This window comes from Leuresthes tenuis, unplaced genomic scaffold (assembly GCF_036924035.1).
Source record: "Leuresthes tenuis unplaced genomic scaffold, fLeuTen1.0.hap1 SCAF_5, whole genome shotgun sequence".
Lineage (NCBI taxonomy): Eukaryota > Metazoa > Chordata > Actinopteri > Atheriniformes > Atherinopsidae > Leuresthes > Leuresthes tenuis.
The window spans coordinates 28,731,512-28,745,330 of record NW_027325359.1 but is presented as its reverse complement, the minus strand read 5'-3'; the positions used below and the strand labels follow the sequence as shown (position 1 = coordinate 28,745,330).

General features: G+C 38.6%; 2 protein-coding genes across 5 annotated transcripts in view; both read left to right on the top strand.

The window, feature by feature from the left end:
- The first annotated feature begins 1,679 nt into the window (after positions 1–1,679).
- On the top strand, positions 1,680–3,897 carry LOC140306685 (monocyte chemotactic protein 1B-like). The gene is made up of 3 exons (XM_072385285.1): positions 1,680–1,942; positions 3,064–3,181; positions 3,271–3,897. Exons 1-3 carry the CDS (start codon positions 1,876–1,878, stop codon positions 3,383–3,385), a joined length of 300 nt encoding a protein of 99 aa, XP_072241386.1. The 5' UTR covers positions 1,680–1,875; the 3' UTR covers positions 3,386–3,897.
- A 3,495-nt stretch (positions 3,898–7,392) lies between these two features.
- septin15 (septin 15) overlaps positions 7,393–13,819 on the top strand; it is a 38,703-nt gene continuing 32,276 nt past the window's right edge. For 2 of the 4 annotated variants that reach the window (XM_072386573.1, XM_072386574.1), the window contains exons 1-2: positions 7,393–7,688; positions 12,218–12,317. In XM_072386573.1, the coding sequence (XP_072242674.1) occupies positions 7,650–7,688; positions 12,218–12,317 (139 nt within the window). In that variant the 5' untranslated portion in view covers positions 7,393–7,649. The remainder of the gene's footprint in view (positions 7,689–12,217; positions 12,318–13,819) is intronic. The other 2 variants (XM_072386572.1, XM_072386571.1) reach the window with 2 other exon arrangements.

Sequence of the window (13,819 nt, the reverse complement as noted above, 5' to 3'; positions counted from 1 at the left end):
TCGACATATGAGCAAAATAAGCTATCACTCTGCAGGGCACCATTTACGGTCTCAGAAAAGTGAGGTCAGACAGCCCGAATAATGGAAGATTGCAGCAACCAATCCATTATTTGGGGGATGGGACATTACTGCTAACTTGCATACTCACTAACTACCTGCTAACTTTATATAAGAAGCAAGAACTAGCTGCTAGTTTTATATGAATATTTTCATGTTTTATTTAACAGATATCTTTCATACTGAAATTATATCAAACTAACAGCTGGATAAACAGTTCAAGTTGGTTAACAGGGAAATGGGGACAGACAGAAAGAGGTTGCAGCGAAGGGACCGAGCTCGGACTCAAACTCAGGCCCACTGCAACGAGGGACTGTAGCCACCGCTCAAATGTCTATTTGTAGTTTCCTGGCTTTAACCTGGAGAGCAACTGGATCCTTTACCAGCTGAAAAGTGGTGAGAGGGAGGGTCCAGCCAGTTAAATCCCAGCTGTCATAAGACAAGTGGCAGGGTACAGACAGGCCACCCGTCCACAGGGCTAACAGAGAGAAGAACAAGCACACATGCACAACATTTCTTCATTTTTACCCGCAGAAAATCTCCCAAGGACAACAATGGCTGCCCACTGTTCTAGTATTTGTGTCCATGAGTGTGTGACCCTGTGCATGTGCATGTGTGTTCAACAGGTGCCAACCTGGATGGGTTAGATGCGGAAGAGTAAGTTTGTGTATTTCCTGAATCTACGTGACAATAAAAGTCTTAATCTATCAAACATGTTAACGTTCTAAATCTAAACCACTGAAAACTATTTAATAGCCTGGTATGAAAGTAAAACATGGCTAAATCAGATCTCAATGTTCAAATAACCTATCTTGGTATGGATGTTAGCATGCATACCAACCACAGTAAATGTAGATATATATCGGGTTTAGATAAACCAGAATTGTTCTTTAATACCAGGTGTAAATAAGGTGTAAAAATCTGGATATCTATCCCTAATTTTAAAAGAAAATGAGTGTCTTACCCCTCAGATTTGAAATGACTGATTCAGTCTGGTCGGTGAGTAGAAAACCTTCATCTTCACACAGATGTTATGAATGTTGTGCTTAATCACAAGAATCCATGTGAAAAACCTTGACAATACCCAAACTGTTTTTACCGCTGTGTGTTACTTCCACTGTATTACAAAGCAATCAATCAAGTTATTGTTGCTGTGGCTCCTTGACTCAGGCCTGAATCCCTCTTCTTGTTTAATCACATGAAGTTATTACTGACTGGAATTTTTCTCATCAATTTGGGATTTTTTTATTTACACAGTCTTTGTTCTGTCTTTGCTCAGTATGTATCAAATCATGAAAATGGGCCTTTCAATCTCTTTCCAGTATGTTTAATAATGCATATTATGACAGGTTGCCAGCACTTGTTTGCACTGAGGCGCACAGTATTCACAGTTGACAGCTGGAAAAGGGCCATAATGTCAGAACAGCAGCACACCATGTGACAGTAGCTGTGAGAGCAACACACAGCGAGTCAAATAGTTTTGGTCACATCACTCAAGTACAGTGTAATTCATAGGGAAACCACAGCTAAAAAAACTGCTTCCTCATTTTAGTTTCATTAGCTCACACAAGGAAGTGACATGGACTAATTACTCACATGAAATAACCCACGCAACAAAAACTCCCACACGGCAATCCCACAGACACAAAGTGAGATGCCATTGTCCCATAATGGAACGAGGGGTCTTCCCCTACTTGCTGGATCTCTATAAATCTGGAAGCAGGTGCAGTTCAACAGCACAGGCAACAAACTGACAAAGCTGAGCTGAGACTATAATCCACTGCTGCACTGTGAAGAAAATCCACTCACACCTCAGGAATGGCTTCTCCTCGTCTCGTTCTGTCTGTGTTGGTGTTGATGCTGGCTGTCATCGCTCTGACTGAAGGTAAGACGAAGATCTAAGCTAAGAGAAATGTTGGACATGTAGCGGCTTTAATCAAACAACTTTTAAACTGGAAGTTAAGCTGTTGTGTGTTTTGAGGATGCCTTTCCGGTTCTAATGTAAGGTTAGGATCCAATTCACCAAAAATATATCTCTGCTCAGAAAAACGCACAAATAGCAAAGTCACGAGCTGTTAAAACAGCCAAACTGACACCTTTACAAAAACAATACCTCAAATCTATAAGATGAAAGGCATAACTGATGGAGACTAAATCACCCAAAAACTTTTTGTGTAGCTTCAATGGCTGCTTAAATTTGTATTTTTGAGCCAACATTATAAGTAATTAAAGCTTTTCTATGAAACAATTTTAACCAACAACCAATCAATTATTAGATTATTCAACCAGTCATTTATTAGTCTGACATATATGGAAACACAAAGAATTATTAGATTATTGCAGTTTTGAAGGTTGCAGGAATCAGTGTTGTTTTGAGACAATATATTTACATAAACAGTATTTCAAATGTTTAATGTGAAAGTGGTTACTTGTAGTTTAGTAAAGAGTTATGTCCATAAATATCACTGTGGCTTTAACTTTAATAACTGGGCCATTAAAGCTGCACTATTTAAAATATTGACACAAAAAATAAATGGATTGACTTATGATCTAAAATGTTAAAGTGATTGCTCTTTTTGATCTGTTTTAGCTTTGTTTTAATTTAAACTTTACATTCAGTCCCTGCGCAGCACCAAACAGGTGCAGGTCAGGTCAGTAATCAGATTACATTTTGTCGCCAAAGGCCAAAATATTAGCTCATGATATGGTGGAGCATCCCCTGAAAGTATGCAGATACTTTAAATATAAGTCAACAATAAAGAATTAAAGCAAATTACAAGAACAAACACAATCAGTGCCTGTATCTTTAAAAGCAGAGGAGTTATTCTTAGCTCAGAGGAACAAAGAACACAACCTCTTTACCTAAAAATATCAGTACCAGTTTCAGTACCTGTTGCAGCCTCTCACAAGCCGAAAGGAAATTAAAAATTGAACCAAAAGAGAAGAGGTACATGATGAATTTGAGAGTCATATGAAGTTTGTTCATTCGCTGTTGTTTGTTTGCAGGTATGCGCGGTGCAGGCCCCAGGAAATGCTGCTTCAACTTCAATAACAAACCAGTAGCTAAAGACAGAGTGTCTGGCTACGTCAAGACCAGTCAGCGCTGCTCCAACGCCGCCATCTTGTAAGTGCACAGTCTTACAGCAGCGCATCACCAACGTCACTAAATCTGCTCCTGATTCCACTGATGTAACTTCCTCCTGTTTCTTTCAGGCTGAAGACAGTGGTGGGCCGTCAGCTGTGCGTCAAACCCTCAGACCAGTGGGTGAAGGAGCTCATCACATACCTGGACAACAAAGCTGCTCAAGGAGAGTCTTCCACACTGTAAACATGTCAACAACATACCCACTATACCAGCCGACATGGAGTTTAACTGTTTAATGTTTCAACTACTGAAGTTATAACCAAACGGAAGCTCTGTCTTTCTATAACATGTTCCAATATCTTATATTTGCTTGAATGAGTAGTACAGAGATCATCTCTTGCTCAGTATTTGAAATATTATTGTGTTTGAGTTACAGTTCTTTATTATTGATATAGACCGGCAACACTGTGAAAGACCTTTACATTGTGATTTCACCTGACCTGATAAAGTTTATTCACTATAAAAGAGTAATGTCTTCCAACTCCGCATTGTGTCATCAGCAGAGTATAAGCTATGAGCTACAGCACTTGTTACTGTGCAGAGACCTTTTTACCTTTCTTTTCTAATATTATCTAAAGTTAAGTTGTTATGCTTTGAATTGTTGACACAAGTAATGTACTTTGACAGAATAATCACCTGTTTCTGTGTTATCTTACTAATTTGTTTCTCTTAAATTAAAACGATTATACGTGGAAGTTCATTTAGCGCAACATGTCTTATTGTTTTACATATTTATGGGGATCTATTTTAAACCTGGAAAGTCCCTCAACATAAACAATGTTAAGTAGGCTTGTATGAAATAAGAAGGATTTATTTACTACTTGTGGTTCAAATTGTATTAATTATGAGATTAGTTATGTAGAGGAAGATAAAACAACTACTACAACAAGTTTCAATCAATTTCAATTCTCTTTTAACATAATTTCACATTTTCATGATTTTAGCCAAGCTTTTAGAAGAGCTGATCATTTGAGTTGTGCTAGCTAAGTCAACTAGCACTAGCATTAGCACTGTTAAATTTAGGAAATGATACACCCATTTTGCAAATACATAGTTTATCAACTGAGGATAAAAAAAGATCACTTGCCCTTAGTTCACAATAATTCAGGGATTTTGTCACAATTATACACCACTGTGTGACCAGATGGTTGTTGAAGCTAATGTTATCCTGTATAGGCTAATTGAGCTCAGCAAAAAATATTGCATTTGCTTACATTTGTGTAATAGCTGAAGTCAGATTTTAAACCCAGTTTACCTGATTTACTAAAGTAGAATTTAAAATTCAATTATACACTGATATATTTCTGAGTTTCTTGTTCCATGTGAAATGAATGAAACTGTACTAAAGGTGAAAACTAATCCTTCTGAAAGCTAATTAGCTAAATATTAGCCAGTCTTCCTTTACAAAGAAACCTCTGACAATTGGATTTTAAAGTTTTTATGTTCATAATCTTATGTCAAAGCAAATGTATGAATGTGTTTAATCAGTTTTTGATTAATTTAACAAAAGGTTAAAGGACAAGAGATCTGAAGAACAAACTAAATATTAATTTTATGTTCTCTGTGGTTTAAAAATAAAGCACAATATCAGAGAAAACATTCAAAATGATTATAGATAGAATATTAAATCTTTGTCACAATTATCCCCCACTGTGTGACCCGATGGTTGTAGAGGTTAATGTTAGCCTGTGTAAGCTAACTGAGTGCAGCAAAATTATTGCATTTACTTTAATTTCTGTTATAACTGAAATTAGATTCAAAACCTAGTTTGCCTGATATACTAACTTATAGAATTTGAAATTCAGCGCTGAACTTTTGATATCTTATCGAGTTTCTTATTCCACATTAAATAAAATAAACTGTACATAAATTACATAAAATTTCCTTCTGAAAGCTAATTAGCTAAATAATGGTTAGCCTCTGACCATTGGATTTGAACTTGGTCAGCCCCAGGAGTCTTTCTGGTTTTCCTGCTCTAAAATGAATTGAGTATTTCGCTGCAATTATAAACTCTGTGTAAACCATCTTGGTGTCAAAATAAAGCTAACACTTGTGAGACTTAATCCTCGTTGGACCAAACCGGATTTTCCCCTCTGTCCCCCAGTACTAGGGGTTGTAGTTTTTACGTTATTAACCTGCTTTCAAAGCATCGTTTCATCATTTAAAAAATCCTTTGCAACAAAAGAATGAGAGAGCTAATGAATAAACAAAGTATTTATTTTCTGCACTCTTTTGAATGTAAAGCACAACATAAGAGAAAACACTTAAAATTATTTGAAATAAAATATTAGATTCAATATCCATAAACCTCCCGCCCTTTCCCTGTCTCATTGTTTCACCACCGCTCTGTTTTTATGAGGGTCTTTTTCAGCATAAGTATGACTATCTCTCCTTTCTAAGTTCTGCATTTCGTTTCATGGCAGCATGCAAAGTATGTCAAACCAGACATTTTTACCTTTCACACATATGTACAGCTGCATGATGAAATTTGCAGCAACATTGACAGTTGCTTTTCTTTGCACTAGAGTGCACTATTGCACGTATAATCTCAAACCATCACAGTTAAAACCGTAAATCACTAGTTGTTCTGCTATTAGTTGGAAAAACAACAAGAAAAGTCCACAAATTAGAAATCTGATGCATTTAATGTTACCTCTCATGATGATTTGTTTGTATGCGATGGAAAATTATTGGTCTACAGAGTATTTCAGCTCAGTATTTTTTCTTTTAGATTCACTTAAATCAGCTGTTTCAATTCATTCCATGGAAATTAGAAAAAAGTCCAAAGTCCAAATGAGATGCAGCTATGATACAAAATGTAGAACACAGAACTGAGAGATTTCCAAACTTTTGCTGAGAGGACCCTTACAAAAACAAAGCATTAACATTGAAACAGTGAAGCGTGGAAATGGAGGTTTAGAGGGCTTTTAGCCAGGCTTTGTAAGAACAAGAAAATCTTTAATTTCATATTCTATTTCTTATCATTTAGGACGCTTTCTCTTTTTAGTTCGTTGAGGTGGTTTTGGGGTTTTGCTGTTCACAACAGTCTTTGAAAGCACCGCATTTTGGCGTGCAGCACATGAACGCCCCACAAACATGCACAGGGCCGATCACGTTTGTGTTTGACCAATAGGCAGGAGGATCTAGGTTCCCCAAAAGGTGTGTCAATTTCAAAAGAAAGCGCTGACCGCAGACAGGAAGTTAGTCAGTGTACTTTAATTAAAAGAGTTCATATTTCCAGATTCTATCAAGACTTTAATCAACCTAACAAGTCTTAGATTTTAGACTTTATTGTACATCAGCATGTACAATGCTTTTTATTATCACACTGGTTTATTTTGTGTAATTTCTGTAAACCGGACTGTGGTTTTCCATTTTGTGAACTTTGTTCTGTAACTATCACAAGGAGGTTGTTGTGTATGTCAAGAAATGAGGGAGCAGTTTAAAAAGTGTACATTAAGCTTGATTTTAGATATAATGGCCTATATCCATCCCCATAACCTGCTGTTATTATTGTATATTTGCCTTTATGGGAGATTTTTGTGTACATTTAAAGATTGCAATTTTTATACAATCAGGCCAGTTGTTGAATTCTTTAAAAATAACATAATCCTTGTCTCTGTTAGAATAATGAATAATAAGCTGTTAAGATATAAATGCCCATGATTCAATTATGTCTTTAAGGGGAATGCTTTAGCAAACAGTTGCTGTTGGTGTTCTTTGATCCCCAACCAGCCTTCCTTTCAAGTTCTCCATCCAGACTCCATGAGCAAAAATAATTTCTTGAGTATATTTTAATATTTGGCAATACTCCAAAATCAAACTATATTTTGGAAATGGCCCTATGTGAGTCGGGTAAATTTAAGTAATTTGATGGTTTTTACTATAAAAGACAGACATGTCTTAGTTGATAGTAGCTTTGTGGATGTGCAATAATTTGCTTTTGAAGCCCATTTGCGTCTGGAACATGTCTACCAATATAATTTATGTACAGTGAATGCATGTTTTATATTTTCAGATATAATATAATATAATATAATATAATATAATATAATATAATATAATATAATATAATATAATATAATATAATATAATATAATATAATATGATATAATATAATATAATATGATTAGTCTTATACTGAAAGTATTGACCGGATGTAGCCTTGTATAAATGACGTCAGTGTTCCTCTCGAAGAAAAACAGCCGTTGGAGCCTTTTTCTTCACTGTGGTTCATCTGCGTGTAGTATCCGTCAGCGGCCATATGTAATTTAACCTCATTCATTCATTTCCACACGTATTTTGTTTCCTTTTGTCAACAATAAACGGTGGTTTTAGTGGGGAAGGCAGCGTTGCTCTCTCCGCTCCGTCATTCTCTCAGACGTTGGTCGTTGTATGCCTCGGTGAGTGTCCGTTGCAAGCTGGGTGGTGACAGTACGGCAGCAGCATGATCGAGCGACCAGAGACTGCGGTTCCCAGTATCGCTGTAAGTCAATTTCTCCTTAAAAGAGACCAATAACTGTTGCTTTGACGAAGCCGATAGTACAGGCTTAACTAAAATACCCTTCTTCCACCTGGGCCTGTGTCTTTGTCCCGGCTTGTTCAGACTTTGAGATCTTTACAAAGATTATTTAAGATATTTTGAATAAACCATCACTCACACCTTCCGGAAAAAACTATATCTTGCTGTTAATTTAGGCATATAATATTTTTGCTAGCTGAATGTTGCACTTTGTGTGCTAAATGTACTCTTTAGACCACATCATTAGGATATATCCTAAATGTCTGTGATGTATGAACGGAAGCTAGCTCGAGGGTTCCCTACAGAACAGCACGTATCAGGAGGGACTTGGTCTGGTTTCAATTATAGCCCGCTGCAGTGGGAAAAGAGATGGACTCTGATAAATTCTTGTTTTGACTATGTGAACAGTTAAAGTATGTAATTGTAACCACAGATCTGAATCCTTTGACTGCCACACGGATGAGAAATACAACATGTTTCACAGTTAGCAACACTAGTTCCTAAAGGAAATATATTTTTGATAATTTTGCACCTGTTTGAAGCTATTTATCTTGTTTTGCTGACTGGTTTAGTTTTAGTCAGTTTTGTTTCTTCTAAATCTTATTACATTGGTTTAAAATAGGGGGCAGCTTACAGCTGCTAACATCTGACTTTGCAGCCTGGTCTCATGAAAAGGCCTACTTATTGCACGCAAAGTCATCTGGCATGTTTTTTGTACTTTAGCGTGTAATTTCATGCTACGTATTTAGAGGAAATGACGTCCTTCTCCTGTGCTTTTACCCTCCCTAACCCCAACCATTTTACGGTCATTTTAATGATTTGTACCGTGATAGGAGGAGACCCTCCACCATACTGTGCCCTAATCTTAACCATTTGACAGCTTAAATCAACACGACAAAAGTTTAAAATGCGTATAAACGACATGTCAAAAGTGCTAAAAGTGGCATGTTATTTATACGTAAACTTCTCTGTAGTAGTCACAGGGATTTATCGGCTTCAGGTCTAGTTGGCGTTGATGGAAACGCAACACCTGAATGGACATGCCTATTATCAATGTGGGTGCTGTACTCTGGGCTACATGCGTGGGCACAGCTCCCTTTTTCTTGACAGAAGAACACATGTTTACTGGCCATGAATACTCACATTGAGGCTCTGAAACTGACCGCAACAACTCGGGGTCAATCCCACTTTGTGAGGCAGACGTCCACAGTCTAATCAGAAACAATAAATTGGTTATCTCAAAATTGTCCATATCAGACCAACTCAGCTTACTGGGCTTACAGGGTGTTCCTTCACCCTGTAGGCCCAGTAAGTAATCGTTCCATGTTTGTCACCTGCTTTGTTTTTTTTTGTTTTTTTTAGGGTAGTCACTTGCTGACCAAACTCATCGCACACATTGTAGTCATACTGCATCTCTGTGATAAAATCGGATGTGATCAGCAGTGACGTTTCCATAGTGTCATATATAAGTGTGGAGATGGAGATAGCGGTACTAAAGATAGCAAAAGAGCAACAACACAGTCGCTGATTTCTGCTCTCTCTCTGCACTATTTGGTGATGCAGTATTTACCACATAATTAATGATCGATATGTAAGGAATCAAAGATGAAAACAGCTGATAGAGACCAAAGGATCAGCTGCTGCGTGCCTGAAGGGGGGCTCAGGGCTCGGTAATGCAGATGATGTCAGTGAGCCAGGCTGCTACTATCACCACTGGGTGCACTGGGGGAGGGGTTCATATGAATGCTATGGACTGACTAGCCTTCCTTTCTTTCATCCCCCATTACTTCCCTCTACTAAGTCCAGCACCAGCTGCTCTGCCTGTTGGTCACTTTCTTTTGTGGATGCAATAATCATGAAGCTATGAATGAGATATTTCAAGCGTGTGCTAGTCTCTGTAAGTCTCTGTGAACCCTTATATTCATAACAGCATTTATAATGCACTCACACTTGCACATGCATACCCTCATGTAATCTGACTCACAGACTCTCCTCCTGCATTCAAACCCTCACAGCTTTGTTGTAACTAAATACTGACTCTTATAATTTCTTCTCAACAGATAAAAGACCTGCCTTGCAGGCTATGCTATATGCTCTACCCACATTTGCAGCTCCAGGAAAGTACACTGACCATCAGAGATGGCACCTTATGTAACATGCTGAGAGCTCAGATGTGGGTGGATCAAACATGGAAACAGTGGAAAGTGCCTCAGGCCTGTTCAGAGTAGGCTTGCTGTCGAGCTGTGTCCATCAGAGTATTGATGAGCTTAACAGATTATATTTCTCTCTTGCTGCTGTCTGTGTGTTAATATTGGTGAGTTGCCTTCAATTTTCTGAATGTCACACTCAAGCTGTAGTAATGTGGCGTTAGGCTGATGCTGGACACTTACCAACCATCAGTTTTTGGTAGTTTTTTGCTTCCCCCTCAAGAAGTTGCAGTTACAGGACGACACAGTCATCCCATGTGAAGCAGAGTCGAGCAGCTCGAGTTACGGTTACAGCTCGACTTGGCCAGTTAGTCAGACAAATTTCTTTGTCCGAATATACATGCACAGGAGGGAAATCAAGTTATTAACTAAAGTGTTGATTGTGCAAGACAACATTCAAGCCATTCTGCTACTTGTGACTTTCAGCTTACATGTCAGAGTAGCCAAATTCACTGCACAGATGTTGTCTTCAGTTACTTTAATTGTGTTTTTGTCAGATTATATAAAATCAGGCTTTTATTAAAGCAGAGCCACAGCCCGGAAATGCTTTAAGTGACCACAAGTGGGCTTATTTTCAGTCACAATTTGTGACCACAATGACAAAATGGTCAAATTTGTGAATGAGAGCAGCTTTATTGGCATTTTGGCTGTTTTTACTATAAGATGCGACTTTGTGAACATGTGCCCAGCACCTAGGCCCATTTGAGTCTGGTTGAGTGATTATATTCAAGAGTGATTTGATCCCCAACAGCATAATCAGGGAATGTTGGTCTGGTTTTGAAAAAAAGCTTGATTTGGTCGGACTAATACGATATACGTTACATTTTGACTGTCTTAATGATATTCACAGTGGACACTGATTTGTAAACATGATTTTTTCTTCTCTGCAAATCAAATTGTGGAGCATGTTGGTTGTTATCTCAAAGGTTGGAAGTTCTGCTTCCACATAACATAGAGAGGCGATCAGTGTGAATACAAAGTTTCTGGTGGGACAGATTTACCTGTATTTACCTGCTGAACTTTTAACTTGTTCCCTTTGACCTTTGGTCCTGTTGGAGGATCTTTTCCCCGGCATTAGTTCTTGGTTAGTTCATAACAGACAAAAGATCAGCATTAGGACAGCGTCTCGCAGTTATTTTCATGGCTGACTAATCTACATTTTCTTCAGTGAATTACGTCAAGAATGAAACATCCGAGAAATGTTTTGTCATACCTCCACCCCTCACCCATGTTTCCTGTCAGTCTTTTCTCTGATGTTTGTCGAGTCAAGGTGAAAAGGTCATTTTACAACCTTTAATAATGGAAATACAGATTTTCTATTCTGGTTACACCAGATGGGGTGTGACAAATCAAGGCAGTAAGGCTCATCTGCAGAATTGAACGCTTTATTTTCACAACTGGCCGCTGAGTCACACTGTAGAGTTTGAGTTGGTGTCGACTTCGGCAGCGGGTAGTTTTAAACTCTGCCTATCGGCAGAGCTGTCTGTGTTGCAGATTTCCATCTGTGCCATGCATGACAGAGCCTGAGAGGCCAGAAATCAATCAATTGTGTTTGCCTCATGTGGCGTGCAGGACAGTGCATGGTGATTGGAGGGGGGTGTTATCACGACAGCAGGCTGGGAGATAGAGAGGAAGAGGGAGGAGATGGGGAGCGGAGAAAGGGATGAAGAGATATGTTGACGGTAAAAAGAAAGCAGCTGGTTTCCCCACAAGCTTTCATGCAAGAGGGACGATGGATGTGATTGAGCACGTAGGGTTTTTGTTGTTTCTTTTTGTGTCTCGTCTTCATCCATTTAACTTCACATTTCTGCATTTGTTCTCTGGTGAAAGGGCTTCTTTTTCGTGTTTGTCAGACCTTGTTTGGATTGACTTTGTCTTTCCACACTGTCTAGGAAAAGCCTGTTATTTCTCTCACCTCTTTTCCCCTTAAAACAACCTCCTTCCCCTCTTGTATTCATCCCAGCTGCACTTCACTACAAAGGGACTCTGTCACTGCAAGGCAGAAAAATGCTAATTGTAGGTTTTAAAAAAAGATTTTTGCCACTTGTTGTTTGCATTGCTAACTTCTTTTTTTTCCTCCTTGCATTCGCTTACAAGCATGCTTCGAATATCACTGCAGAAGAGTTTGTGTTTACATTCATTTATATGCTGGTTTAGCCTAATTGATGCTTTCCCGGCGCTATATGTGAGCAGATACTAGATTGAGAGTGTGTCTGTTTGTTATTCCTGCGTGTTATTTAATGAATGCATTGACAAAAATTGCATTTTTTTTATGTTTTCTCTCAGCAGCGGAACTTGGAGGGCTACGTGGGCTTCGCCAACCTCCCCAACCAGGTGTATCGGAAGTCTGTGAAAAGGGGGTTTGAGTTCACATTGATGGTTGTTGGTAAGTCTGAGAAATCTTGTGCGTTCACTGCATTCACACCTGCATATTTTTCTGCCAACCACTCGGGTTAGAAGAGCAAGTTGACAACAGGTAAAATATGTCTGGCATCCAGCACACTCAGCCGCTAAGGATGACAAGTTGATAATTTGAAAAGTAGTGTCTGCAGTGAGGTGCTGTCCTGTGTGGCCTGGCTTTAACACCTCCTACGCTGTTGCTCAGTGGGAAAGAATGTGAAAATAGTTCTGAGAGCAATCTAGATTTCCACTATTTTTAATCAGTAACTCCTGGATACGCAGTGACACATCTTATCAACATGTTGACATGTTAAACTGTGTGAGCTGGAGTTATAATAACACAGATTTTACTCGGCTTGTCCTTTAGAGCGGTCTCACATATGTAGTCTGATTGATCTGTGCACTACGCAGATTCTTTAAAATAAAGCTAAAGTGGGAAATATTGCAAGTTTCCACTGACAGGAAAAGGTTGCTCTTGTTCTGGGTCTCCTCGGTACTCAACTATGCGTCTGTCTTGCTGAACTGTCCGGCTTCCCCCCTGGGTGTCATACGAGAAGACGTATCCTCCTAAAATACAACTGTTACTTGTTTTGTTTTTTTTGAGGGGGGGTGGGGCTGTAAAGTATATAATACAGACACCGAATAAGGCATTGACTCTGTTAACAGGCACTTCCTGTTTTTGGCAGCAACAGGGATTAAAAAAAAAAAAAAAAAAAGAAATAAAAAATTAATTATTCAAGATATTTTGACCTTAAGCAAAAGAGGTTAAAAACTTTAGGTAATACATGTATAAATGTAGGTAAACATTGATGCTAAAGTCATGTGTTAAGGACAGAGCTGGAGATGATGCCTCGTCATCTAAGCTTTGCGTGAATATTAGATGCAGAATACACTTAGCAGCACTTTCTAAAGCCAACTTATTAACATGTTGCTTGTGTCTCGAATGACTCAATCTATCAGGCTCATTAGTCATCGTTTCTTTAATACTAAACAGGCTTAACGACCACTATCAGTCTTAAGAGCTTGAGCTGGTGTTATAAAGACTTACATGATTAACATCTGTTGTTACTTTAGACATTTTTTGTGGCAGATCGTTTTATTTTCTTCTGTTTTGCATTAGTCTTTAACCCAGCTATCATTAAAGTGTTTAATGGATCATAAATCTAACTATGTTGTGAAGTGTCTGTATGACAGACACCGACACAGAGGCGTCCAGTCATTTTTGTCTCAGCTTTCAGCTTCCTGTTTAGTACACACCACAGTGGACGAGCAGCGGAGTGAAGGCTCGGGTGAGAACCAGAGAGATCAGCGGTCAAATAGATCCTCTCTCTCAGGCATTTTCTCACATGGGCCCCTCTGTCTATCTTCCCAGACGTTTTTTTGTCTTTCTTTTGGCTTCCAGCCCCGTTTACCCCGGCCAGTCCAAGTTTCACACATAACAAATGTTTGTGTTTAAAGACGAGGCTCAGTGAAAAGGTTCTCAGCTCT